At 58.4% G+C, this 26,942-nt stretch overlaps 1 protein-coding gene across 1 annotated transcript in view; it reads right to left on the reverse strand.

Moving 5' to 3' along the window:
* Positions 1–985: 985 nt before the first annotated feature.
* Positions 986–26,942, reverse strand: part of CAPN8 (calpain 8) — a 39,101-nt gene continuing 13,144 nt past the window's right edge. The window contains 20 exon segments of the mRNA XM_045797879.2: positions 986–1,013; positions 1,736–1,790; positions 2,548–2,678; positions 2,993–3,081; positions 3,432–3,500; positions 5,069–5,133; positions 6,075–6,132; positions 8,175–8,243; positions 11,621–11,657; positions 12,636–12,747; positions 12,750–12,792; positions 14,109–14,120; positions 16,669–16,844; positions 19,180–19,340; positions 19,844–19,918; positions 21,868–21,953; positions 23,390–23,479; positions 24,284–24,452; positions 25,155–25,288; positions 25,983–26,101. Of these exon segments, the coding sequence (XP_045653835.2) occupies positions 986–1,013; positions 1,736–1,790; positions 2,548–2,678; positions 2,993–3,081; positions 3,432–3,500; positions 5,069–5,133; positions 6,075–6,132; positions 8,175–8,243; positions 11,621–11,657; positions 12,636–12,747; positions 12,750–12,792; positions 14,109–14,120; positions 16,669–16,844; positions 19,180–19,340; positions 19,844–19,918; positions 21,868–21,953; positions 23,390–23,479; positions 24,284–24,452; positions 25,155–25,288; positions 25,983–26,101 (1,778 nt within the window).

Here is a 26,942-nt window from a genome sequence, read left to right on the forward strand (position 1 = left end):
GCGGGGCCCACGAGAGGCAATTAGAATTCGATGAGCACCAGTGGGTGGGGGTGGGGGGCGTCTTGGGGTCTGTGCCCTTGTGAGAGCCCCAGAGAACTTGCCTGCTCCCCTCCCTGCTCCCTGTCAGGTGCACACACGGCAAGGAGCACAACCCAGGGGGCCTGTCCCCAGAGCCCAGCCACCCGCATCCGGATCTTGGCTGCCCCGCCTCCAGATCTGTGGGAAAAAGGCCCCATCTGTGGCATCTGCCCCGGCCGGCCGAGCAGGATGAGCACATCACCCTGCCGTCCCGAGACCGCCTGGGAGAGCCAGCTCGGCCCTCTCTGCCCCTTAGGACACGCAGCCCAGCATCTACTTTCTCACCAGCCGTGAGGATCCTCGAGTCCAGCCTGAACTGCGTTTCCCTCTTTGTGGGGCAAGAATTCCCTCAGCAAGGATCTCCCTCCCACTCGGCAGACGCTGACTTCTCGGGCCCCCAGCGCAGAAAGGAGGCCGGCTCCTCCTTCCTCAAAAGGCCAGAAAGCAGCCCACCCACATCCCTCCTCCAACGACTGGAGTGGCTCCTTCCCGAGCTGCCCAAGAGGCCGCTCCACCAGCGGCTTCTCCTCCAAGAGATCTGCCCGCGTCTCCAGGTCAGCAGCTCCGGGCCCGTCTTTTCCCAAAACCTCTCTCCTAAAGCATGACAAGCAGGGTCCTCCCCACATTGCACATTGCCAGAGAAAAGCAAGAACCATTTGGACCAGAATTTATTTGACCGCGGTCCCTCCACTGGGCTCCGGGGTCAGCCTACATGCTGCTGAAAGAGAGGCCGGGCCCCCAGACAGCGCGGGTGGGACAGTCCGGGACCTCCAGGGACGGTGACGGGCAGGAAAGATGGGAACAACCGATGACGGCCGTTCAGGGAACCTCGCTCGCGGAATTGTGAAGAAGAGGAAAAAGGCAGCAGGTGAGCAGGCGTGGAGCATCACCGAAGTCCACACGCAGGTCAGACCAACACGCAGCACAGCCATTGCAAAAGAAGGACCCCACGGTGAGCTCAGTGCTCTCCCGGGAGCCGGCACGACTACGCCTGAGACATTCTCCTAGCCGGGGTGGCATGATGGTGACGTGTCCACGCTGCAGTGAGCGCCTGGGAGTCCTTAAATCAGTCCCAACCCCGTGAGCCCTCCAGACAGGTGGCTTAGGAAAGGCTCAGACCTAAGACGGCCTTCCACAAACAGGCGTGTGCGTGTGCACACATGTGGTGCATGTGCGAGTGTATGTGTGTGCGTGTGTACATATGTATACACTCAATGTCAGGGGCCACACTGACATGCGGATGCCTGCAGGTGCGCCTCCAGGAAGACCTTCCCTACATCACTGGAAATAGGTCACCGACATTCCCACTGGTTGTTGGATCACCTTTTCTCCGTTAATCGAAGACATCTGCTCCTGGAAGTCAGTCATTAAATTGCACCCACCACCCACATTTCCATTCAAATTAGCAAGGGCTGGCATCCCAACATGATTTGAAATGTAGCCGTAGCTTTATCTTCAAGACAATAACGGATGCACGTGTTGGAAAGACCTTGGGGCAATCCCATTTCTCCCCGCAGTTGCCTGCTGGAGAAGACGCATTGTAGCCACGTGGAAGTAAGACAGGTCACCGCGAATGAGCCCCACTTGGCACCTATAACGACCCAGAATCATAGTCCCATCAGCAAGCCGTTCACCAGAACCCCAGCCACCTACCTTAGCCAGGGAGAGCTGGACTGTGCCGCTCTGGTCCTTGTCCAGCAGCCTGAACAGTTCTAGAATGACAGAGAAGGAATGAAATTAGGCTTTGGAACTGCAAAGAGCTGCCTCCGTCCACCGACTCCCCACGAGCCCCCTTCCCTGACCCCCCAGCTCCCACCTGGCTGCAAGGACTCTGGAAAGCTCCATGGAGATTTAGTGCCCTGCGTGGGTTTCGGGGCAGGCGTTCCCCTGCCCCAGGGGACACTTGCAGCCATGAGCAGAGATGGTCCCTCGCCCTCTCCACCCTCTGAGGCTCTAGAACTTCGTTCTGTCCACGGGGGCCGGGGGAAGGAGGGAGCTGTGGACAGACTGCAGTCGCCTCCTTGGTGGGTGAGCCACTCTCGTAGTTTCATCTCCGGCCTTTTCCCGTTAGGGCCGCCCTCCATCCCGAGTGAGGAGACCTTTCCCTCAACAGGACACCTTCGTGAGCGCCCACTGCCCGAGACGGAACACACGCCCTGCCTGTTGGGGGGACCCAGACCCTCCTAGGAGCTGACTCAGGCTCTGCACATGACCCCAGAAGAGACACTAACAAATGTTTAAGCACCGCTCCCGGGACTTGCTCAGCCTGGCCCAGTGACTGCACGTGCAGTGGACAACCAGCACCATCCACCAATAACAACTGTCAGAACAGCGTTCAGAGTCTCCGCAAAAGGGCAGCACCTGACCTCGGGCGTGGCCAGCTGGTGCCACCGCCCCCAGGAGGCCTGCCTGGCTCTGCCACCCAATCCTGCAGTGGAACGGGTGGGGCTGAAGGACAGAGGGACTCACTGAAGAGGGTCTCCAGGCTGATGACACAGGCCACGAAGCCATCAAAGTCGATGCTGAGTCTGCCATCTGCGTACCGCAGGGCAAGGGTCTGCTGCACCTGGGTGCTGACCGTGAAACCCACGGCAGGGAACCTGGGTCACGATGGGGCTCCGGGCTCAGGGCTGACATGGCCGGGCCTCCTCCATGGGATGCAGAGACTCTGGCCACCCCAGAAAAGGCAGAGAAGCTGGGGGTCACAAAACTCCTGCCCAGCACCACTCCCCACTCCCAGCAGCAGCAAGATCCTTGGGGAAAAGACCCGGCAACACATGGATAGGTAAGGCGCTCACAAGGCCTTCACATCGGTGTCCAAAAAAAGAGAGTGACCACGGGTGGTCGTTCGCCACCATCCCGTTCAGATTATTTAAAATGAGCACATTGGATCCCAAGACATTTTCTGCAGGACGTGTCCTCACCTGCCTTCCTAAGGGCCGCCCTCATGTCATGGGCGTCAATGGTCCCCGAGTGGTTGGAATCAGTTTCCCGGTAGATGTCCTAGAGCAGGACAGAGATTCCAGGTAGAAAACAGCTGTCGGAGGTCCCACCAGAGCGACTCCTTCCACCCACTGCTCCCTCGAGAGGATGAAACCTCCCTGATTCCTCGCGGGAAGTTTCCAGAACAAAGGGAAGAGCAGGGCTGAACGGCAGGGCTCTCCATGAAGGGCTCAGTATGAGCGCCTCCTAGCCCCCCTGAACTATGAGTTTGGTTTTGTGCTAGGTTTGAGCATTTTAGACTCTGCTCAGACTAGGGTGGGAGGTGCCGGACAGGGAGGGTCGAGGAGCTAGAAACAGAACTGACAAGGGACCAGAGCCCAGAGGACGCCCCCTGAGGAGCGAAGAGTTACCAGGTCCTTCCGAATCTTCAGCCAGAGCGTCCTGAGTTCCGCCGGCCCCAAGGTGCCCATGCCGCTGCTCTAGACACATGTGGTCAAGGCCAATGCACCCGAACGCCACGGCCTGTGCGCCGCGTTCTCTTGTGACACAGCGAGCGCCTCGGCCTCAGTGAACCACCCGTGTGCGCAGTAAGCACGGCCCCTGGGATCACGGTGGGAAGGGTGGCAGGAAACCAACTCAAATTAAGGTGAAAGAGTCAGACACCCCCACGGCCCCCCCTTTGAGGTCACAAGCCCAAAGACCTTGGAGCGGGGTCATTCATGAGATCCAACACCCTGGTCATCCTGGCTGTGCAGAGGGCTGGCCCAGAAGAGCTGGAAAGGCACCTCCAGATTGAAATTTCCGTGAGTGGTCACTGAAATAACCCCTTGGTGAGAATTCATATGTTAACAGAAAAGTCATCAGGACCATGGGGTCAGGATACTCAGCCGCACGGTCTGTGCACATTTGTCAGCGAGCCGAGAAGGGGCTCAGCACTCCCACCAGGACATGCTGGCTCAGCCCCGGGGTTCTGGGGACCTCCCTCTGTCCAACTCACACTCCCCCAAGCAGCGGTAACAGAGCCCTGGGCAAGACAATGGGGACCCTCTCGGAGTTAAGGCTCTGAAGCACCTGTTCTCCGCAATCACAGCTGATCGATAACCACCGGTGCATTTCAGACACACGAGGTTGTGACGCAGACTGTCACCCCCACCTCGTCCAACACGAGAGGTTTGCAGAACCCCTCTGCACGACTGCCATGCAAACCAGAGTCATGCCTCCCGCCCTGAGGTCATCAGGCCTCATTCTTACACTGAAGAGAACCCTCCAAGCCTCCATGTTTCAAAGAAATCGCCTTCACCATGCACACCATGGACAACCGTGACCTGGCCCCACTCCCAGCAAGGACATTCTCCCTCTGAGCCTTCACTTGAGCTGTTCCCTCCACCTAGAATGTCCCAGCATCCCCCATTCCTTCCAAACACTCTTGCACATTCTTCAGTGTAAAGTGAGGATTAAACTGGGTCTGAGAGAACAAATAGGTTTTATCTCGTGTGATAATTCAACTAGTGGTCGTGGCTGTGGGAGGGCTGCGTTACTACAGGAGACAGAGCAGACGTGGGAGGGGAGGGTGTGGAGGGGGAGGGGAAAGAAAGGGGGTAAGGGAAGAGGGGGGAGGGGGAGGGAAAGGGAGAGGTGAGAAGGGGGAGGGGAGAAAATGGGAGGGGGAGGGAGAAGGGGGGAGGAGAGGACTGGGTGGGGGGGAGAGGGAGGGGAGCCTAGCGGGAGCGAGGCGGGATTAACAGGAGAAAGGCTCAGGTGCCCTGCGTTTGCTGTCTCTGGACTAATGGGTTTGAAACAGTCACTGAAACATGGAGCACCTCAGCCTTCTCACTGTGCGAGGGAGAGAACCGTGAGCTTCCCGAGGAGCGAAATGAGGTGACGCGGTTTTCCCTACCGTGCGGGCAGCACAGCCATGCGCTCCACCTTCCACGCGCTCCACCACCGCGGGTGCCCCTGCCCGTCCCCTCCCTCCCCTCTCACGGGAAAGGTTGAGGAGCCATGAAAATCAGGGAAAAAGGAAAATACTGCAACACATAAAGGATACATCCATCAAGCTTATCATCTCCCTACAAGTGTTGACGTCGAATCCACAGAATTTTACATCTGTTTCTAAACATTCAAACGGAAAAGGAGGTGGGAATCGGGTTCTTTGGAAGGCAGGAAGAGAACCTCCCAGCGGCAGGTGCTCGGCCTGGACTCTGGCCCCACGGGTCACCAGTCCCAGGGCTGCTGCAAGCTAACCTCTGAGCTCCGGTTCCCTCCTCCATCAGTGAGAATAGTTGCCCCAAAGGCCGGTTGGGGATAAAACAGGATAATATGAAATCTTAGCACAGCACTTGGTACACAATACACTCCTAGCAGGACAGCTAGCTCTGTATGGGCAAGCCCGCACACCTCGTCCTCAGAATAACCACACGTGGTCGGGACTATCAGCATTCCCATTTTGTAGATGAGGACACGGAGGCCCAGAGAGATTGAATAATTTGCGCAAGACCTCTGAACCAGCAGGGGCAGAGCCAGGGTCTAAAGGCAGGTGCTCCAAGGACAGCTGTGACACATTACTCGCTCACCTGCAGGCACCTGCTTGGAGCTGCCTCCCTGGCCTCCACCTCACCTGGTCTGCACCTGGAAGCCAAAGACCCGGCAGCCGTCCCCTTGTCTCTCACCCCTTCTCAGCAGAAGCCAGGACTGGAGCAGAGAGCGGAGACCATCGGGCCAGGGCCTGTGCCCTGCTCAGCTCCAGTCTGTCTCTCGAGGGCCCGAGGGCTCTCACTGGGCCTTCTCCTCTGTGTCCCACATCTCAGCCCAGTCCTGGCCCTCGCTGCAACAGCAGGAAGCCTCAGGTAGCCCATCCCCACCCTTGTGCCCATCCCCATCCCCTTCCCTGTCCCCGTCCCCACCCCCGTCCCCTTCCCTGTCCCCATCCCAGTCCCCAACCCAGTTCCCACCCCCATCCCTCTCCCTGACCCTCCCCCCGCCCCTCCCTAGGTCTCCACCCCCCACCCTTAGCCTCCCATGAACTTTCTGGAAAGCTCCAAGGAAGAACTTGCCTTTGGAAAACGCCTCATTCAGAACTGTCCTGAGTTCATGGGCACTGATCTCAGCATCCTGGAAAGAGGAACCCGAATGTGAGTCACGCCAGGTCCTGACAAGTTTCCAGGTGAGAGGTTGATGTGGACCAGAGAGCAGGTCCAAGGGCCCAGGGGCATCTTTAGAAACTCTAGTTCTCAGCTTCTCTGGGGTCCACCACAGCCTGGCGGGAGCGTGGCGAGGGGCGGGATCAGGAGCTGGCAGCGACGGGCCACGCGCCCACCCCCGAGTGGGCTCACATTCTCAGAACCACGAGGCCTCCGTCGTGGAGTGAGTACCTGTGGTTTGGTAGACTTGTGAACACCATACACAGACGCGATGTAATGCGTCATCCCACGTGATGTGATCCCTGTGGATTCACAGCCGCCAAGTGGCAGAGCTGGGATTGGAAACCTAACACAGTCTCACCCAAAGCACCCACTCCCCCCGCAGCATCTCATGCAGAAGACCCCCCAGACTGGGTGCAGAAGTATCAGGGAAAGATTTTCTGAGTGCACCAGAGGGAAGGTTGGCCCTTTAACTCTCAGATGGGGACAGGCCTTGGGCAGGACACATGAGGTGCAGAGAAGGGCTTGGGGCTGGGGGCTGGTTCCAAGTGACTGTGTGACATCAGCTGCAGAGCCTCCCGTGACCCTCGGGTTCATCGTTCGTACCGGTGGCCTCACAGCCTAGGCCCTGGCATGGCTCCTGGATACAACATGGGGAGGGCTCCGCAGAGTCACCCAGGTGCCCGGACAAAGACCCCAGGACCCTCTGGGCCAAGAATGCCACCCCCCTGCCTGCAGGAAAGAGTCTGGGTTCAGACCTCGGCCTGCCTTCTGGAGGCCACATGTGGCCGGCCACTCAACGACACAGCGGGGACAGTGACTGATGGTCCCACACGGCAGGGGAGGGAAGACAGGTGCCTGATGACAGACACAAAGACAGCTGTTTGCTCCTTGTTCTTGATGTTCTCAAAAAAACATGACCCTTGGCAGCTAAGGCAAAAGGCTCGTTAGTAAAAATACTGGTTTGACCATCCAAATAAAACAGAAATGGACTCATTTCTGCAAGAGTTTCCTGAGCAGCCGAAGGAACTCTGTGTGCAGTTTCATTTCCTGCAAAGGATTCTGACATTAGTTTCTTCTATTCCATTCTCCGCCCTGAGCTGCCCTGGGGGCGGACAGTATTGTTTCTCACCTTCTGTTAAGGACTGAACGAGTGTGTCCCCCAAATCCCTGTGTGGGAGTCTGAGCCCAGTGTGATGGTCGGGGGGGGGCGCCTGAAGGAGGTGACCAGGCCCGGAGGGAGGGTGGACCCCCGCGGTGGGATCAGTGCCCTTGCGAAGGGGCCCAGAGCCCCCTAGCCCCTCTCTCCACCAGGAGAGCACAGAGGGAGGCCACCGGCAGCCAGGAAGGGGGCTCCGCCCAGAACCCAGCCCCCTGCACCGGACCTTGCGCATCCAGCCCCTGGATCTGGGAGAAATCAGTGTCTGTTGTTTACAGCCCCGTCCACCGTGCTTGGTGCCACAGCCAGAGCCGAGACACCAGCCAAGGCCCTGGGGTGCACCTCAGTAGCCTTCAGAGAGCAGCCCATGCACTGTACTTATGGGGCCGTGTGGAGTCCTGAGTCTGCTCTGATGTTTGCGCCCACGGGCCTGGAACTGTGATAAAACCAAGTCCGCACACAGCATGGGATGGAAAGGGGCAGGGGGGCCACTGGCACAGGCCCCGGCGTGAATTCCGGGGCTGAGCGCTGAGGGCAGGCGGGCGGTAGCCAGGGTAAGTGAGCCAACTTCACCCACCTCAGAAGCCTATTGATTTAGAGACGTCTTGCTACCCTGCTTCTGGATTTCCTATTTTCTCAAGAGTCTGTCAAGGCGACAAGAGACGTGGCCTCGAGACCATCACTGTCCCCGCAGCGCAGGGAGAGACCAGAGCTAAGACAGGAGGAGGCCGAGGAGAGAGGCTGGGGCCCCTCGCCCTTCATGCCCACAGAGATGCCAGGGGACAGAGGCCCACGTGGCCTGAGGTCTTGGCCACCCTCCTGCCCATGGGGGAGGTCATGTTGGCCCCACTCACCTTCCCTGAAAGATTTCTCAGCAGGCTCCGGAACTGGCGGTCCTCCTGGAGCACTTCGCCGGGGTGCGGCTAGCGGGAAGCACAATGCAGAGTTAGTGGACGGGGGGTAGGAGGTTGCTGGGAGAATGAAGATTTCACGTCCATCACTCCCTATTCCTACTGCACACCTGCCACATGGCGGCATTGGCTCCGTGGGGCGCGGGGCGGCGTTCCCTCTCTGATGCGGGGAGGTGATCCCGCCAGCCCTGAATTTCCAGTTTCAACCCGGAATTGCTTTCAAAGAAGGACAGAAGTGCTGACAGCAGAGAATCTCCATCTGGCCTGGGGGCCCCACCCCCCCGAGACCCTCCGGGAGTCAGTGAACCCCAGAAACCATATGAACACATTGGGTAGTGTCTGTGTGTGTTTTCTTAGCGTTCCTCGGACTCTCAAATCGATTGCCCAGGATTCAAACGTAGTTGGGGTCACAGACTAGTGGACATAGGAGAAGTCGGAGCCAGAAGACGGAGTTGGGACACGGGAGGGACTGCGCAGTGGATTCTGCCCTGGGCTCCCAGCACCCTCTCGCAGTCGGTGGTGAAATGACAAGGCTGCTCCAAGTGCTCCTTCTGATGTGTGTCAAAGTCCCGTCAAAATCACAAATCATTGCATGACCAGGTCTGTCCAGAGACCTCCCAGCCCGACAAAGGCCCCACCCCCAACGTCCCTGCGGACAGATGGGGAAGTCACATACTTCCCAGGCGGCTTCAAGAGTCCCCAGAAGGCCGAGTCCGTTTTCTAAAACCATAGCCCAGAGAAGCACAAAAGGCCGGACATGGCCTGGCGACACGTGTACGAGCAGGAGTAACAAGAGCGGTCGTCAGGGGCGCCTGGGTAGCGCAGTCGTTAAAGCGTCTGCCTTCGGCTCAGGGCGTGATCCCGGCGTTCCGGGATCGAGCCCCACATCGGGCTCCTCCGCTGGGAGCCTGCTTCTTCCTCTCCCACTCCCTGCTGTGTTCCCTCTCTCGCTGGCTGTCTCTCTGTCACATAAATAAAAAATTTAAAAAAAATTAAAAAAAAAAAAAAAAACAAGAGTGGTCATCATGCTCACCGCTGACGGCGGCCTCACTACCCGGGCATCTCACGGATTAATTCACTTACTGCTCATGACTGTTCTGTGGGGTGGGGCTCACTACCGTCCACACAGCATCGTGCAGTTAAGTAACGCCAAGACCGCACGGCTAGGCGGCTTTGGAGCCGGGATCCGAGCTCGTGCGCTTCCAGAGCACACGCTCTCGGGGCCAAACACGCCTGTAGCTCCTGGGCAGCCTCCTCGTGCGCAACAGGCGGACGGCGATGCCTCCCTACCGCTTACACACGCGATGAGCAAATCCCAGAGCACGTCCCAACGTTTTAGACGAAAAGTGATACACACTTGTCATCACACATGCATGACTTTCGAGAGGTTTTATAGAATAAACACATTGTGGTGTTCCTGTCACACAATACACTACACGCCGAAGTCCAGAGGGACGTCCACAGACTCCGGACTGGGGTTAGATTCTATTATCCTGGGAGGGAGGTGTAAAAGTACAAATCAAACAACAAAACCACGAAGCCAGGATACGGAAGCGGGCACGCGCAGGTGTGAAGCAGGCACGCTGCCAGCAGGTGGGAGCACCGCACACGGATCATGGGAACGAGAGAGACGTTTGCGTGATGGCGTATGTGAAACCTCACAGTTTCCTCATTCCTTTAAAGAGATTTACTGGATGCCTGGCATATGGCAGGGGCTGTGCTTGTGTTCTGTAAGTCCTGAGTCCCCTGCACACTCAATCCCCGCGTGTGTGCGTGTGTGTGTGCATGGGCGCACACACACGTGTGGGGCCCTGGAATCCTAGGAACTAGCAAGTCTCTGCGGGACCTCATGAGGGAAGGCTGGGCGGCTCCTAGTTCATAAAGGGTCAGAGCCCCCGAGCTTGTACAGAAGCCCCAGGGTGGCTGGGGAGCAGCAGCTGTGAGCTGAGACTGGGGCGTCCCAAGGGAGAACGATAAGCACTGCGACAGGAAGAGTCTTCCTGTAAAACAGCAGGTGTTTCAGGAAACCCCTAGACCACGGGAGGGGGAGATGGGAGCCCCCACAATGACTGGGCTTGAACTCCTGCCAACCTGGTGCCGTGGAGGCCTGAGCCAGCCTTCTGTTGATTTAACAGAAATCAAAAAGGAGCGGAAGGATAGCTCCTACCACCCGAATTGCAGGCTCAGATCCACGCCCTCCACTCGGGCACACGGGCCTTTCTGACCCCCTGGGACGGCAGCAGTTGAGGCTGCTGTGAGAGAGGAGTCCACGAGGAGGCTGGGCCTCTACCCCCAGCAGGATGGGGGCGGGGCAGCTCCATCACCAGGAGCTGCCAGGCCGGAAAGCGCCTGGTGCCAGGTGTCACGCTGACCCGGGGCAGGGGCGCTGCTGGGCACCAGCTGTCAAAGGTCTGGCACGAATACACCACTCGGACAGTGGAGATGGGCGATTCTGTCTAATGAGCTCATGAAGTAAGCCCCAGAGCTAAGCTGAAGCTAAGAGAACACTGCATGTGAACTCTACTGGCATTAAAATAAAAACATAAAATAACGCTGAATGAATGAATGAACGAATGAACGAACAAATGAACCCCAGGGCTTCTCGCACCTGCAGGAACAGGAGTGTACAAACCCACCAGGTGCCTCTCTCTGCCCTGCTCAGCCAGACCCCAGCACACAGCAACGGGGCAGACGGGTGGCGGAGCCCCATGAAGACAGTGCTGCTCACCCCAAGCGCCCACTGGCGCAGACAGGGTGGCCCCGCGACCCGACCCCTCACGGAGCAGGCCCCCCATGGGCAGCCTCCATGGGAGCCACTGGAGAAAAAGGACAGTGGGCTGAGGACAGGGGGTGGGTGAACCCACACGCAAAACCGGTGCATTTCTCCCTGCAGCCTCTGCCCTGACCTCGCCCCTCCATGAGGCCCCCAGACTGGGTGCTGGCTCCAGCACCCCCAGACCCCTGGCACGCAGCGTGAGACCCATCTCCGGCATTTCTGGATGAGCTTTCCTTCATCGGTTTCATGCCCCTCCACCATCTGTCCCCAAAAGCCTGCAGGTCTGAGAGCAGGGGCTAAACCCTCCCTCCCCAGGCCTTCTCTGTCCTGCCCAGAACTGCTCAAGCACACAGGCGCGTTCTGTCTGAGGGTCCTGACAACAGATGCGGGGGACAGACGGCCTGGCCCCCAGGGGTAGGGATGAGCCACCAAGCCAGGGTCCCCCTGCTGCTGTCTCATCTTTGTCAGGAAGGGCCAGAGCCTAGAAAATGTTGTGGCCCTGAAGAACAAAAGATGATCATCCTTAATATGTAAAGAACTTCTACGAATCAACAAGAAACCCCGAAAGCCTGCTCTGCCCCAGTGCCAGAGTGTGTTCTGAAAGATTGCGTACCTCGTGTGGGTTTCCAGCCACCACAGCCCCCATCTCCCTGGAACACAAAGAAAGGAGAAAGACAAATGCAATGAGTCAACAGCACAGCTGACCAGGTTCTCTCAGAAAGCATTTTACTTTTCTGAAGCATTGGCTTCCCACCCAAGACCCTCAGTCCCTACGAGCACCAAACCCTATGGACTGACTCCTGACCCACATCCCTCCCTTCAGCCCCCAATCCCCCCCACCCCGGGGTCTGTGACCAGACAAGAGCTGCCCAGCTCAGAGGCCCTTCATGAAACCTGAAATGTTCACCTGGTGGCCCGCTCGTGGGGGATTGTCTCTCCAACCGGTCACTCTCCCCTCCCTGGGGGACCCAGCTCTGTGAATCCCTACAGACGCTGCCTCTGAACAATAAGCCAGCAAGCCCACAGGCCGTGTATGCATGCAAACACGTACACGGTATGTGGTGTAATGTGTGTGTGTGCTGTGTGTGTGCTGTATGCATGTAGGTGTGGGGCATGTGCACACATGTGGGGCATGTGCATGCATGTGTGTGCTATGTGCCATGTGTACGGTGTGTGGCGTGCATGTGTGTGGTACATGTGCATGGGTGTGTGTGCCGTGTGTGCACGTGAGTGCATGCATGTGTGCGTGTATACGGTGTGTGAGCATGGGTGTGTGTGCCGTGTGTGCATGTGAGTGCATGCATGTGTGCGTGTATGTAGTGCGTGTGCATGGGTGTGGGGGGGGGAAGCAGTGCTCCCTCTGGATCCCACTCGCTGGGCCCAGGGACCGTCCTCGCTGGAGGAAAACTGCCCAGCCTTGACCTGTTTGAAGCAAACAGCCTGGTGTCCCCTAGACCCACAAGGGCAGGAAGGGGACACCGAGTGAAGGACCCGTGGGAACCGGGACTTTTACAGATTCTGTCTGGGCCCCGGAGGCTGTGAGCCAGGAGCCCAGCACCCGCCAGGACACGCGAGCCCCCACCCAGGCACTGAGCCCACGTGGTACCGCAGAGGGCCAGGATACGCACAGGGCCTTGACCTTCCATGAGAACAGCCTGAGGCAGAAGTCTCCATCCTGGAACGGCTCGAAGGTGGATGGCTCCCGCAGGCTGGCGTGGGCACTGGAGTGTGCTGGAGGCCCAGGAAGAAGTTCTGGCCAAGGGGCGCGTCCGTGTGGCTCTCCAGCTGCACAAAGCAGGGCAGGGTCAGGTCCCTCGGAACTGGAAGACGGCAGCTCGAAAGTGTGGTCTTACACTCTGATTTGGAGATGGATGATTTTGAACACCGGGCTAGGAACCAGGAAGCCTCGGGTTCTGCTGAGGAAATGCCCGTGTCCACCAGCAGGTGTATTTGGGCACTTTCAGTGCCAGGCCCCATGTGAGGCACTGACTCTGTTGATGCCACGGTGGTCGACTCCTTGCCCCCTCCCCGGTTAAGCAAAGGGGCGCGGAGCAGGGTCTCGGGTGCACACTGCACTCCTCGCTGGGGTTCTGTCCTTAGGAACCCCCCACTATCAATCCCATAGACACTTCTCTGTGGCTGCAACTGGGCGGCCCTGAGCCCCCAGCTCAGGCCCGTGGCTGGGGGTGGGGAGCTGAAAACCTGCTCTTAAGCAAAAGCAGCCAGAAGGGCCCGCTTGCCTCTGCCTCTGGGAAACCGTTTTGCAAGCAGAGGGGCAGTCAGGCTGGGAGGCTCCCCAGGCTCCTGGCTCTCCGTGGAGGAAGGACGCACCCCGTGACCCCTCTGTTTGGTGGTGGGAGGGGTTGGTGTGTGGTGCACGCTAACTGGAGACAGCAGGGTGCCCAGGCTGTCATTACGGTGATTAAGCCGCCCGTGGCACTGCGTCTTTACGACCCATCTTCCTCAAGACGCCTGTGTCAGAGGGCCAGTGCTGAGAAGCCGCAGGACCGTGACTTCTGTGTGACATGGAACGCCCACCCCAGAGGGGACGGCGTCCATTCACGGTCACCAGCCCCTCTTTGGATCACAGGTCTGCTGTGCGATCACGAGGCCTGACTTTGTGCGAGACGGGCCAAGCCCCCACTGGAGGCGCTGTCTGTCGGGGGCTCTCCCCTCAACCAGCCAAGCATAGGGGCAGCCAGGGAGCATGTTAAGTATGACACGATGGTGTGTCACCGGGGAGACACAGGAAGAGCCCAGGAGCCAAACAGATAAAGCCAGTGCTTCCTTTTCTTACCGGAGACCAGGGCATTTATTCCTGTCACTAGATCGAGGAGCCAGGGGCGTGCCGTAACCGCCTGGTTCCCATCAGACCACCAGGCACACAGGGGCCAAGGTCACCACTGTCCCCTCCTGGGGGGGGAGGGCCAGTGGGGTGGGACCAGCATTATCTCTGCCACCTGCCGGGGTCACCAGCTCACAGGATCGTGTGGCAGAACCAGCTTGCCTCCAAAGAAGCAACCGCTGTGGCGTGCCCGGGCTTGAAGGCCGCCAAGCCACATCTTCCTGAAGGAAGGACGCCTTGGCCAGCGCTCACGTACCTCTTTGGGGACCTGCGGAGCAGAAGGAAAGAGCGGGTCACCCACGACGGTGAGGCCCGCCCTCTGTGCCCTGCGACCCTCCCCACATCGTGCAGACAGTGCCTTCTGACCCTGGAACGTCCTGGGTGAACTTCCAGGCCGTCTGAGACCACTGCACCCTAGAAGTCTGAAGAGGAAAAGGGGCTGGCCTTTGACTTTATTTTCTGGTTGTGTTTTCAGGACCCCACATTCCCGGGGGGCTTGATGAGAGCTAACATCTCACAGACCTGCACACCTGCACCCAAACCTGGAGCAGTGAGGCCAGTGGAAGGAAATGCAGGATCCTGACCCCAGGTGACAGGCCTGCCCAGCCTGAGCCTGTCGTCACAGCAAGATGATGGGGGACAGGGAGCAGGACAGACATGCAGGGCTCTTCAGCCTCCGGGGCATCAGGGCTACTCCCCAGTTGGTGAAAGGCTTTCAACCTACACAGGTCTCCGGATTTCAAACACCCAAAGCCTTAGGGGTCAGTTACGGGGATCACAGAATGGTACCCCCTACAATCCCAGGTGCCCCCACGATCCCAAGTGCCCCTATGACCCCAGGTGTCTCCTACGACCCCAGGTGTCTCCTATGACCCCAGGTGTCCCCCATGACCCCACGTGCCCCCTGCAGCCCCAGGTGCCCCCCTACAAACCCAGGTGCCCCCTACAACTCTAGGGGCTCCCCATGATCCTAGATGACCCCTACGACCCCAGGTGCTCCCCTACAAACCCAGGTGCCCCTTACGACCCCAGGTGTCCCCAACAACCCCGGCTGCTCCCCACAACCCCAGGTGCTCCCTATGACCCCAGGTGCCCCCTACAGGCCCAGGTTCCCCCCCATGACCCCAGGTACCCCTCATGATCCCAGGTGTCCCCACAACCCCAGGTGCCCCCCACAACCAGTGAGGCTGGATACCTAACCACACACTTCCCAGTAGTGGAAACAACCCAGCTCATCTGTCATCATGGGGGCCACACCAGTGAGGTGACCTGACAGACCCCTGCTGTCCCCCGAAGGAAGGTGACCTTGCCTGGACCAACCCACTCCTCGCTATCCCAGCCCTCGAGACTGCAGCAGTCCTGCACAGAATGAAGGAGCTCCCCCCTTGCTAAATGGGATGCTGCCCGGTTCACACGTCCCTGCACCGAGCCAGTGAGAGCTTTCACGTTCACTCAGTTGAAGGTTGTTTCTCAACAGCGCCAGGAGCAACCGTGTGCGTCCCCGTACAGCACAGCACCGGGAGCTGGGCAGACACTCCCGAACCACGCTGGGCGCCCTCCCGGGCTTCGTCCCCGCGAGCAGGGTCTGGTCTGGTGCTTCCACGCTCTAGGCAGGGCGGGAGGGCCAAGCTCGGCGAGAACTGGGGTTATTTATTTGAAATTCGTTTGTTCCGCCATCAAGCCGGGATTATGATTCCGTGAGCATTCTTCCCCCGTGAGACACGCGTACCACACTCTGAACTCAAAGCCCTAAGTTCCAAGAGACGGGAGGAAAGGAGCCGGAGGTGGCGTGAGCTTGGCAACTGGTTTCTCATCACAACACTTCTTTCTCACACGTGAGTTTATACGGAGGTGTTGGGCCTCCAGCCGCTCTTGTTCTTCCTGATTAGAATTGTCTTTTTCTCTGGGGTGCCTGGGTGGCACAGCGGTTAAGCGTCTGCCTTCAGCTCAGGGCGTGATCCCGGCGTTGTGGGATTGAGCCCCACATCAGGCTCCTCTGCTATGAGCCTGCTTCTTCCTCTCCCACTCCCCCTGCTTGTGTTCCCTCTCTCACTGGCTGTCTCTATCTCTGTCAAATAAATAAATAAAATCTTTTTAAAAAAATTGTCTTTTTCTCAAGAAATTCATTCTTCACAAAATGACATAAAAACAGCCCCCACGCATCCCTCCGGAATTTGTTACAAGGAGTCTTATGAGAAGTAGATTGCGATTTGTTCCTGGCTGGGCTTGTCAAACCCCAAAGGCCTGGCTTCACCGCATCTGTGAGGCCATGGAGTGGTCGAGGGGTCGTTACCTCCATGCACCACAGCCTGGGATGGAGCTGTGATCCCCAACCCAGAGGCTGCCAGGCCGAAGGTGGCCATGTGGCTCCCTCCACTCCAGCCATGCCTGCCTGTGTGTCCCAAGAGGAGCCTCAAGGTCGCCCAGCGTGGGAGGAAAGGAGTCTCTCTAGCTTCCATATCCAGCCTCCCTTCCCCTTTCAAATGCCTCGTGCCCCCCGTTCTTGGCTCCTGTCCCCTGAGAAGCCTAGACTTGGAAAGTCTAAAGACTGCAGTAACCCTGCGCGCTCGATGACAGGCAAAGTTTAATGAATTACTCATCCGAATGTTAACAACATCCTATGTAAGCCATAGGAATGAATCTCTAATGGTGGAATTCAGGCCCCAGGAAGGCCATTGGGAGAGGCACTCGGGGGGCAAGAAGAGTGCTTGATGAGGACCATTCAAGTGATAGGAAAGATGCTCCCGGATTCCCTGTCAACACAGTCCAACCGAAGACATCCAGTGTGTAATAAAGGGTGACCCGGCTCCAAGTACCTTGTAGACGGCATAGCCGATGCTGAGCGTGCCCTGTCCTATCCTCTTGAGGCGCCGACGATTCTTCTGCATCAGACCCAGCAGCACTGTGCAGCAGGGTTCGCCGACGCCCCCCTCCTGGCTGTCGTCCACCTCATCCAGATGGATTTTGAACTGGGGATTGGTCCAGTAAGTGGCTGGAGGTCGCCAGGAGGTCGCCGGGAGGTCGCCAGGAGACCATGGCTTCCCCCGTGGGGGATGAGGAGGCAAGGAAGAATACAAGGGAAGAGCCTTGGTCACCCCAGAGAACACGCAGCTGCCGGTAAGCGGGCCTCGGCGAGTTTTCTTTACAGGATGGCGAGCATGCCCTCCTTCCCCCCCTTCCCCTCCCACACACCAGCAGACACATCCCGTGGCATCCGGAAACTTTGCACAGGTCCGTCTGATCAACCAGAGGCCCAGACACGCTCGACGGGGACTCCTCGAGGGCTGATGGCCCAGGGCTTCCCTGGGATGCTCACAAGTGACCCCCAAGTCTTCTGGGGAAAACGGTTCACGGCCCCAGTTCTCAGCTCCTGGCCCGTGAAGAAGAGCCCACCTCCGAGAGGGAGATCTCGGGGTGTGGGGGGAGTCACGTCCCAGGAGGCCTCTGCTCACAGACTACAGAGACAACCCATCTGGTGGGCGTCTGTCCCCCCTGCCCTGGGGGCTGACCCTCTGTCCCTCATCCAGATGGCTGCAGTGTTGAGATCCCAGCTCTCACAAGTCACTGAATATGCATGAGGGATAATGATGGGCAATTAAAAAACATATGAGCCACACCACCTGCGGGCATTCTAAAAGACTGCTTCCCTTCAAAGATGACTTTTTAAAATTCTCTCAAAACAGTGACTACACAAGCCAAGGCACAGAGAGGTCAAATGGGTTGTCAGAGGGCACACAGCGCTGACAGTCGGGCAGCAGAGCATAACTGAAGACAACAGGCCTGATGGGCATCCACGCACTAGGGCCTCAACAACTTTAATAATGATGTGCCCTGGGGCGGGGGGGGCAGGCCTGGGGGGTCCTCACATCCCCTAAATGAGGGTCCAACTCAATAACAAGGCACACACAGGTGACCAAAGCCACAGACTATTACCAAGAATGTTACCTATTCAATCCTACCTCCCCCAGAATCCCCACGTCCAGATGGCTTATTTCGGGCACAAATGCGGAGATTTTAAGGCCAAATCTCTGCAGTTTCATGGGGAGACAGAGGCAGCTCTGGTATTCCGCACTCGGATATCATTACCAAAGGGCAGGCACAATCGGTCCCTTCCTGACTGCTAGGTGGCCGTGCCAATGGGGTCACGAGGGGGATTCTGTGCAGAGACCTCAGGCGCCCCCACAGCTCCGCGCTCCCAAAGAGACCTGTGCAAACTTCCTACCCATTTTCTAAGCGCTCGCTAATGACGAGCATATTTTAATTTCTCCCAAACGCAACATCACGGCAATCCCTACATTTTTTGTTTACTCCTTAACAGAACTGGAGAAAGAGAATAAGCCATAAAAACAGTGCACGCCATTTACAGAACACCTCCGGTTTACACAGCGCCTTGCACGGTGGACACGAACGCTGCAGCGTGAGGGTCAGGCACCAGAGCCCGGCCGAGGGAAACAACTCTCCCGGGGCCCTACAGCTGCTGGGTCGAGCTGCTGCCAGGTGCCAGGCGTGCAGCTCCGGCTGGACGGGGGTGAAGGAAGACGCGGTGGTCGGAACCCAGCCTGCACGCACGTGGGATTTTATTATCGCCGAGCACAGCCCTGCAATGAGCTGCGTCTGGACAGCGTACAGTCTGACCCAGCGCAGGGAAGGCAGGGGGCAAGGGCGCTGAGAGGTGGAGGGAGCTGGCTTTGCTTTCCTTCATTTCTCCTTAGGGAGGTGGGGTCAGTTTTTCTGTATCTTCTTCCTGGTGGCTCGGCTGATTCGACCTAAGAGGAGTCTGGGCGCGGATGCATCAGTGATGTCCGGTGAGCCACAGGGGGCTCCCCACCCTCAGTGAGACGACCCCCCCACCGGTTAGTGCAGAGGCAGGGGTTGCCCAGACCATCACCGGGGTGGAGCTCCAGCGGCTCCAGTGGGAGCGGGGAGTGGCCATCCCGGACCCCCACATCCGGCACAGTGCGGCCTACTGAAGCAGCAGAGGGTCCTGGGACTCAGGGGGATGCATGTCCGCCGGGGCCGGGACAAGCCCAAGAAAGGAGCACGGTGAGTATGAGGAAGCCCAACCTCCGGGGGGGGGGGGGGGCGGGCAGGTGGAGGGAGCGTGGATGCCCCAGACACACAGAAGCTACAGAGCGGTGCTTGCCAAGCTCAGGCCTCAGCCGGGGGCTGCAGAGCCACTGTCCACCCTGCCACCCTGGCCTCCAAGCTCAGAGAGAAGCAGGGCTCTCGAGGGGCGCCAGGAGCCAGAGAGCAGGCCGAGGCATTGCACAGCCCGGGGAGGACAGGCCAGAGGGACTTGGGGCCCCACAGCCCTCCCTCCGCCTCACCTGGGAAGTTCCCACAGCCCCCGGCAGTGGAGCCCCGCGTCCAGCAGCCATTGAACAGGATCAGGTCCCATTGGTGCAGCTCCTCGCTGCTCAGGGAGTCCGGGGACAAGTTACAGATCTCCAGCCGAGAGAACTGCCCCAGGAAATCCGAAAATGACATCCTGGGGGCAGAAGGACCAGAGGGCTCTGGGTCCAGGAGAAAGGAAGGTGTGCCTGACGGGCCCAGGACAGAGCAAGGGACCAGCTCTGACCCTGTCCATGTCCCCGGGGCCACTGTCCAAGTCCCTGGCTACTGTTGGCGTCTCCGTTTTATTAGAGAGCCCTCCTTGCACGTCCAATGACCGGGCAGAGGGACAGAACGGTAAATGGGCCCTGCCTCCGGAGTCGGGCACCTCAGAGCCTGCAAAGGCATTCTCCGATTTAACTCTACCCAGCAGAGATGTCCCTAAGCCACATCATGTTCAAGGGGCGTCCCTGTCATCTGTCCTAGCCCACCCTTGAAGGAAGTCACCCTGTCTCGGGGCTAAGGCCAACTAGGCGAGATGGGAGTGGTGCTCTGCCTCAGGCGGGGGCGGAGAGGGGTGGAGGCGGGAATGCGGACACATGCAGGCCCCGAGGTCAGACCCGCTCGAGGGTAAAGGGGGAGAAGGGACGCCACGCTCACCAGAACTCGCCATCTTCCGCTTTCCTGTCCAGCTCCGCCTTCTGCCTGGGGTCTATGTCATTCCACTCTGGGGCCCTGGGGGAAATCGTAAAATTACAATCTTTAAAAAGTGAAGCAGAGGCGATCATTCATGAAAGGTGTGCTCAGCGCACGCTGTGTCCCGCAGCTAGACAGCCCCAAGGGCCAACATGGACATGAACCAGACCCCCGAGGGCAGTGGCGGGGGCACAGACAGATGAGGGGCACACACCCTGGGAGGGATGCAGACCGACAACATGGACCCCAGTCATGTAGCTGGGATGTTGCCCTAATTTCACTCCTAGGAAGCCTTCCATTTCTGGGTGCGACTCCCAGGCCCCGATGACAGGACCGAGGGTCCAAGAGAGGAGGCATGAGAGGGCTCAGCGGGCGTGCGCCCCTGCTGCGTCCACAGGCAGGCTGTCATTCCAGATCATCCGTCAGATGAGAGTCCTGGGAGAGCCGGACCCTCTCTGGGCACAGACACCACCCACTTCCCGAGCCGCCAGCAAAGGCCATCAGGCCCGGCCGGGCGGCAATTTCCCTGAAGTCATGTCACCTGTGAGGCCGCGTGCTGTGGCTTTCCTGTGGCAATTCCCAAACACTGCATTCAAATGCCATCTCCAGCCACCTGACCTTTACCAAGCTAGGTCTCCTGACATACGTGTGCAGCGTCAAGGAACCAAGCAGTATCAAGTCCCTTCCCCGGATGCCTTCAGCAACCCGCAAGCCCCTCCCCTCCCTCCGTGAAAGCCCAGCTGCGAGGGACCCGAGGGGTCACACAGGAGGGCACCCAGGACCCCTTCAACTCATGGAAACGTTCATCCATCAGACTCAAATCTCAAAATGTGCTTGTTGTAAACAAAGAGTAGGGACAAGCTGGAAAAATCTGCATCTGACCCAAATCTCCCAGTTGGTTTTTGGAACTAAAAAAAAATTGAATTGCGTAATTTAACTGGACATTGGGCTGACTTAGGGGTGTGGCTCAGACATGCGGTGTCCCCCTGCCCCACCGGCTGCTATAGAAACGGCCTGGGCTGTGTCTCCAACTTCTGGAGCACAGCCTGGCCCTCGCCTGCCACCACCTCCCCCTGGCACCTGCCCCAGCCTCTCAGAGACAGGTGGAAGGAGACAGGGTCACAGAACTCTCTGGGCAGCTTGCTAAACAGCTGTTGGCTGAAATGGCCAAAACTCAGTGTCAATTTCATTCGGCCAGGACACCCTTTCTGGGCAGCTGGCAGAGCGGAGGTTTTGGGTTTTGCTCAAACTCGGGCAGTGGAATCAGCATCCGTGGCTCTAGGGACCCACGTCTGTCCGTGGCGCACACCTGAAGGGAAGTACGCAGGTATGCGTGGTGATGGGCAGTGTGGTCACACGTGATAAAGCCCCCTCCCAAAGCCCTCCTGCCGTCGTGGAGTACAGGCAACACAGAGAGGCTCCCGTGAGGTTAAGGACCTATTAAGACGGGTTTATTCCCATTTCCAGTGGTGCATCCTCCGTGGCGGGAGGCCTGCGCCAGGGGAGCCTGTCTGGCCCTTCATGATCTTGTCGGGAAAGAGCAAGCTGCCCATCATGAGCGAGAGCTCCCACCGCGGCCCGCGTCGTCAGCTGGCCCCCGGGGTCAGATCCCGCTTCCTAAGCTGGGCGCTGAGGGGCTTGGCGCTGGTCAGAGAGACCATGGCTTGTGCAGTGGGAGGCGTCCGATCATGCGGGTCCAGCCTCCGCTTGGGATCACCACGGCATGGCAGGTGGGAAACAGGCAAACCTTCCAGAGACGGAGCTGCCGAACCCGCAAACGCCCAGCAGAGACCGCAAGCCAAGACTCCAGCTGCGTGGCGTGTGCTTTGCCTTTTTTCCTCAGCAGGAGCCACGCGGTTCCCCCTCCTGAACAGACTGCTGTGCTCAGAAAGCGCGGCCATGCTCACGCGGCCATGGGTCTCGAGAGGACTGTGTTCTGTGTGACACCTTTCTGCAGGGGGATGCGAGGACAGGGAGGAAGAACCTACTCATCACTCCAGGCTCCTGTCCACTCCACTTCGCCCCACGGGTTCCGGAGTCTGATCAGCTTCTCGGGACGGCCCTGGAAATCCACCTGCAAGGTCCACACATGGGAGCACCTGAGCCGCTGGGCTCCGCTGCGCCCCCCGCCCGTGACTGCCCCCAGAGGACTCGCACTTTCCAAATCTCCCCAAACAACCACACCCTTATTTTAACTCATGTTTTCCGGACGTGGCCAACTGCTCTGTTCTTCACAGTTTAGTTGAATAAACCGTGCGTCTGGCTCACACACAAGTTTGTGTAGGCTTCTACTTGCATCTCGATTTCGTAGTTAAGACTGACGGGTCTCTTAATCCACGAGACCGAATGACAGTAAACACGCGGAGCACAGGGTTCAGCATTCAGCGGGCTCGTGCTCTGGATGAGGCCTGGCGCTAAGCGTTTGGAACGCACCATCACTGCTCTGAACCCCCCCGGCTATCCTAGGAGTTGGTGCTGTAGCAATCTTTCTTTCACAGCTCAGAAATCCTAGACTCAGAGGCCGTACTCCCCCGAGGTCAGGACGTGGTGGAGGGAGGATATGTCTGCAAAGCCCACACTTGGAAGCCCATACTTACTGCCTTCCCCAGCCACTTGCTCAACACTCACTAGAGCTCCCATGCTCACATTTCGCACGCACACATACACATACACACTCAGAGACACTATGAATATTAGGTCTTGGGTGTCCTACTCCCCTTGGCGTCCTCCGTCATGCCCTGGCCCGTGCTTACACACATGCTCAACCTCTCCTCGGGGACTGACTTCACTAAAGAGCGTGTTTGCAAAACACAAGCACCTGTGCTGTTTTAATACACAACAAAAACTGAGATCCCATCACATTTCCCTTTTTGCCTTGACCACTGGGTGACCCAGAGCAAAGCTCATTTTTCAACGGCAGCTGTTTCTTTCGCCTGGATTGTCTGGTGTAGTTCAGCTTTGTGGTTTGATTGTGTCTGCGTCATTCACTGTGAGCCACTGTAAACACTTTCTCCAAGTGGACAGAAGAGAGTAAATCGACACAGTAAAAACTGCAGCCCATGCTTCCTGCTTGGCTGGGAGAGGAAGGCACAGCGCCGCTCCTTCCCGCCATTGTGCCCCATCCTGAGGGAGCCGACACCACTGCCTTTATTCCCTTTGGGATCCTACGGGCTTCCACCACTTCGCCTGTGCACACACGCTTTTTAGAACACATATAGAATCTAATGGACAATCTCTACAACTTTCCCAAAACCATCCTCCCCGCCCCCGGCCACATCTCAGAGGGGGGCCTGCATGTCGCTGGAGCCCACGGAGCTGTCACTCAGACAGGCCACGTGATCCATCTCCCAGTGGGGAAGAGTCCAAAGGGCCCGTGAGCAAGAGCGACCCACATGGGGGTAGCATCTGGGGCAGCCAGGGAGGGACCTCAGCAGGGGGAGGCTCTCCGTGGCGACCCGGACACGTGCAGCATCACCACCAGCTACCCTCACCTCCCCAGCCAGCTTTTACCTCTTGGACTCCAGTGACGGAGTAGGCATGGCTCTTCACCAGCTTCTGGCAGGTGGTAGCCTCTGCTCCCACTTCGGCTGCACTGGAGGCCTGATTGGGAATGAAGTCCACGGATAGCAGCCGACCCTGACCCTGACCCGTCAGGGCTGGGGGGACTCTACGTGGCACTGGGATGCAGGTGCAACAGTGACCTCGGACCTTCTGAGCAGACCTACAGCTCCAGGCCGGCACCGTGTGGCTCCAGGGGCAGACCACAGCTTACAGGCTTCAAATGCCACCAGAAACTGGGGGCTCGCCTCCTCTCCCCGAGTGACCCCATGCTGCCTGAAGAAGACCAATTATCCAGGACAACAGCTCTGGGCCAGTCTGCTTCTCCAGTGTCTCCCCCCTTCCTCTTTCACAGGCCCTCTCTCTTGGCCCCGTATCATCTCCCCAGCACACACACATGGGCTGAGATTTTGCAGAGACGTGTGGTTCGTGTGTCTGAGGCCACCAGGTCAGGACAGCACAGGGAGAGTGATAACAGACCAGCTCCAGTGTCCACACCGCCCCGGGGCCCAGACTGCCAGCCCCCCAGGCAGGGCACCCACCAGGGTTGCAGACCCACTCCCCTTCTGCTTGGGGATCTCAAAGCCCATCAATATGTCCCTCATGTATCTGTTTCCTAAAGCCCCACGAGAGGGGGGCAGCGAAGGTGGGACACGGGATCCAGGGTCAGGTCTCCATTCTCAGAGCCATTGCCTTGTACTACATACAGACTGAGGCTCCCACGATGCACCCCAGTTCCTACACACTAATAAGGTCTGGACCAGTGCGTCCCCAGACTTGCCCATTCAGCCCCAGATGCTGCTCTGGCCCCTTCCCCACCATGCAGGGGGGAGTAGAGAGACTCACATCAATGGAGCAAGCCAGCAGAGACCCCGCACGGAGGGCCTTACTGATGATCTGAAACAGGCAGGCCGGGGGCTTCTTCAGGTCATAAAACTCAGAGATGCCACCCGTGAGATCCTCAAACCCCTCCACCGTAGACCCTCCAGTGAGAGCCTCATAGGAACCGTTGAGCCTGTAGAGAAAGAAAGAAAAGTCTCATCACCCACAATGAGGGGCCCACATGGGCTGGCGCTAGGACACGGAGCAGACCGGAAGGTAAGAAAGGGCCCTTTGCCAATTTTACATCAGGCCAGCGGGGAGCTCCAGCCACAGTTTGCAGGAACCAATCTCAGGCTACCTCCCACCAAGCCACCCCTCTCTCCAGCCCTTTAAGGAGCGAAGTGCAGCCTTCCCAGGGTGGACACTGTCTTCCTGGGTCCCTGGGGGTTGGGGGCCCAGGCAGGGTTGGGGGGAGAGTGCCCCGGGGGCTTGCTCTGGGAAGAGGGCTGGAAAAGAATGGGGTTGCAGGACACGCATCAGGAGAACCCACAAAGAAGTCTTCCCACATGGAAGGCCCACGGGAAGAGGGGGAGTGCACTGGGCAGGGCATCAGCATCGAAGTGTACCTGTTCCTTCCTCTTCAACATTCTTTGATAAATTCACCTTGACCTAGGAACCGACCTTGGGGTTTGAAGGAGAAGAACATGGAGGCACCAAGGATCTGCAGGGCTTGCCCCCCAATCCACACCTTCACAGAGGCAGAGCTGAGCCGTAAGCTCCTGGCCCCAGCATCCAGGTGCTGGGGAGGACTCGGTGTGGCATCCCAAGTTCAGGGCGGGGCAGGTGTGGTCCTCTGGGGACACGGGGATCTCCCAGCTCCGAACCATGTACTCACTTGGCATAGGCCTTCTCCAGCAGTGCTCCCCAGAACTCGCTGCCCGTCTCCGAGTGCAGGAAGAGCAGCTCCCCGTCTTTGGTGGGCAGCCTGTCATCCACGACCACTTCCACCCACTCACCGTACTGCCAGAACTGTGGGACAGGGGACACAGGGCAGAGGCCCCTCAGACAGCACCCTGTGCCAAGGGATGAGCTCCGAGCCCCTCCAAGAGCAGGCTCTGCATCCTCCGTCCATGCTCACAGGAGAGGCCAGAGAACACAGGACACGTGGCATCCAGCCTGTAAGTGATAAGCAAATGTGCCCACATGGCGCCGGGGGTGACTGTGTCTCACGCCTCAGGACCTCACCCCAAAGGGGCCCTCCTTGTTGAGGCTGCAGGGCCGGGGAGGGCAGGGTGCATGGGAGCAGTGGTTCTCAGACCAGGGGAGCGTCCAGACCACTGGACATGGGCTGCTGGGTTTCTAGTTTGGGGATGTAGGGTGAGACCCAAGGGTACAGGACATACCCCCAAATGACAGGGTCAGCAAGGGCCAACTAACAAATAGAGCACAGTCCTGAAACATGTATGTCTTCTTCCTTACGATTTCTCAACGACATTATCTTTTCTCTGACTTACTTTATGCTAAGAACACAGTGTATAACACACATAACATACAAAACATGTGAGTCAACTGTTTATGTTCTCAGGAAGGCTTCGGACCAACAGCTGGCCATCAGGGCTGAAGATCTGCGGGAGTCCAAAGCGACACACAGATTTTCGATGGCATCCCGACCCCCACATGGCTACAGGGTCACCCATGGCGTCCAGCACCATGAGCACAGTACCTGAAAGCGAAAGATCCCCGCGTAGTTCTGCTGGAAATCCTGGCCCCCGGGGACCACACGGCGGAGCAGCTCTTCGTTCAGGGTCAGGGAGGCAAGGGCGGCCAGCAGCCAGCAGTCACCTGCATCAGGTCACAGGGACACACCAGTCAGGCCAGCCACCGGTCCCTGCCCTGTCTGACCCTCTGCGTCCTGCTCAGCCCAGCCCGTGTCCCCCCAGCCCCTTCCGGGTCAGATGCGCCATTGTCCTCCCACATCTGAAGGTCACGGGCAGCTCCCACTGCTTCACTCAAAGTCCCATCCTGGGAACGGGAAGTTCTCTGCTCCCCGCTTCATCCCTGGACACTGATCATCTCACCTCTAAGCACCGATGGCTGAGGTGGACAATGCAAAGAAAAAAGTACAGATCCCACCCATGTCTCCAGCTTTCCTCCGTTGCTCCCCCCAAGAACCTGCCCTCCAGGCAAACTCGGATGCGAAGGGCCTGGCTTTTCCCCCAGGTGGCAGCTGCTTTTTGTCCTCACAAGTCCTCACTGAGATGCCACCTGTGGCCTCTCCCCTCCTCTTCTTTCCAGCCAGTGTTTCTTTGTGTTTCCTAAAAACCGATTCCAAGCTCTGTGCCCCCATCACAAGCCACCTCGGGTCACAGCGCCTGCTTGCACACCAGCTACTCAGTGCAGCTTAGGCGACCCCACTTCCCTCCTCGGAACCCCAGCGCCCTCCCAGGGGCACCCAAGCCAGCCAGAATGGGAATTCCTGGTCAGGCATCCCTAGCAAGCGGCTGACACATAGTAGGGCCCCAAGGAATGCTTGATGAACAGCAAATGACCGATGACTCAGTGGATTATGGCTTCTTCCCGGGCAAAGCCCCAGTAGCCCCTGAGTGTTTGCCCACGAGTCTCCCTGGTCTGTGGGCACAGGGAGCCCGAGAGGACGTGCACTGGACCTGACAGTTCCCACGTC

This window comes from Ursus americanus, chromosome 2, assembly GCF_024610735.1.
Source record: "Ursus americanus isolate L20-20 chromosome 2, mUrsAme1.1.p, whole genome shotgun sequence".
NCBI lineage: Eukaryota > Metazoa > Chordata > Mammalia > Carnivora > Ursidae > Ursus > Ursus americanus.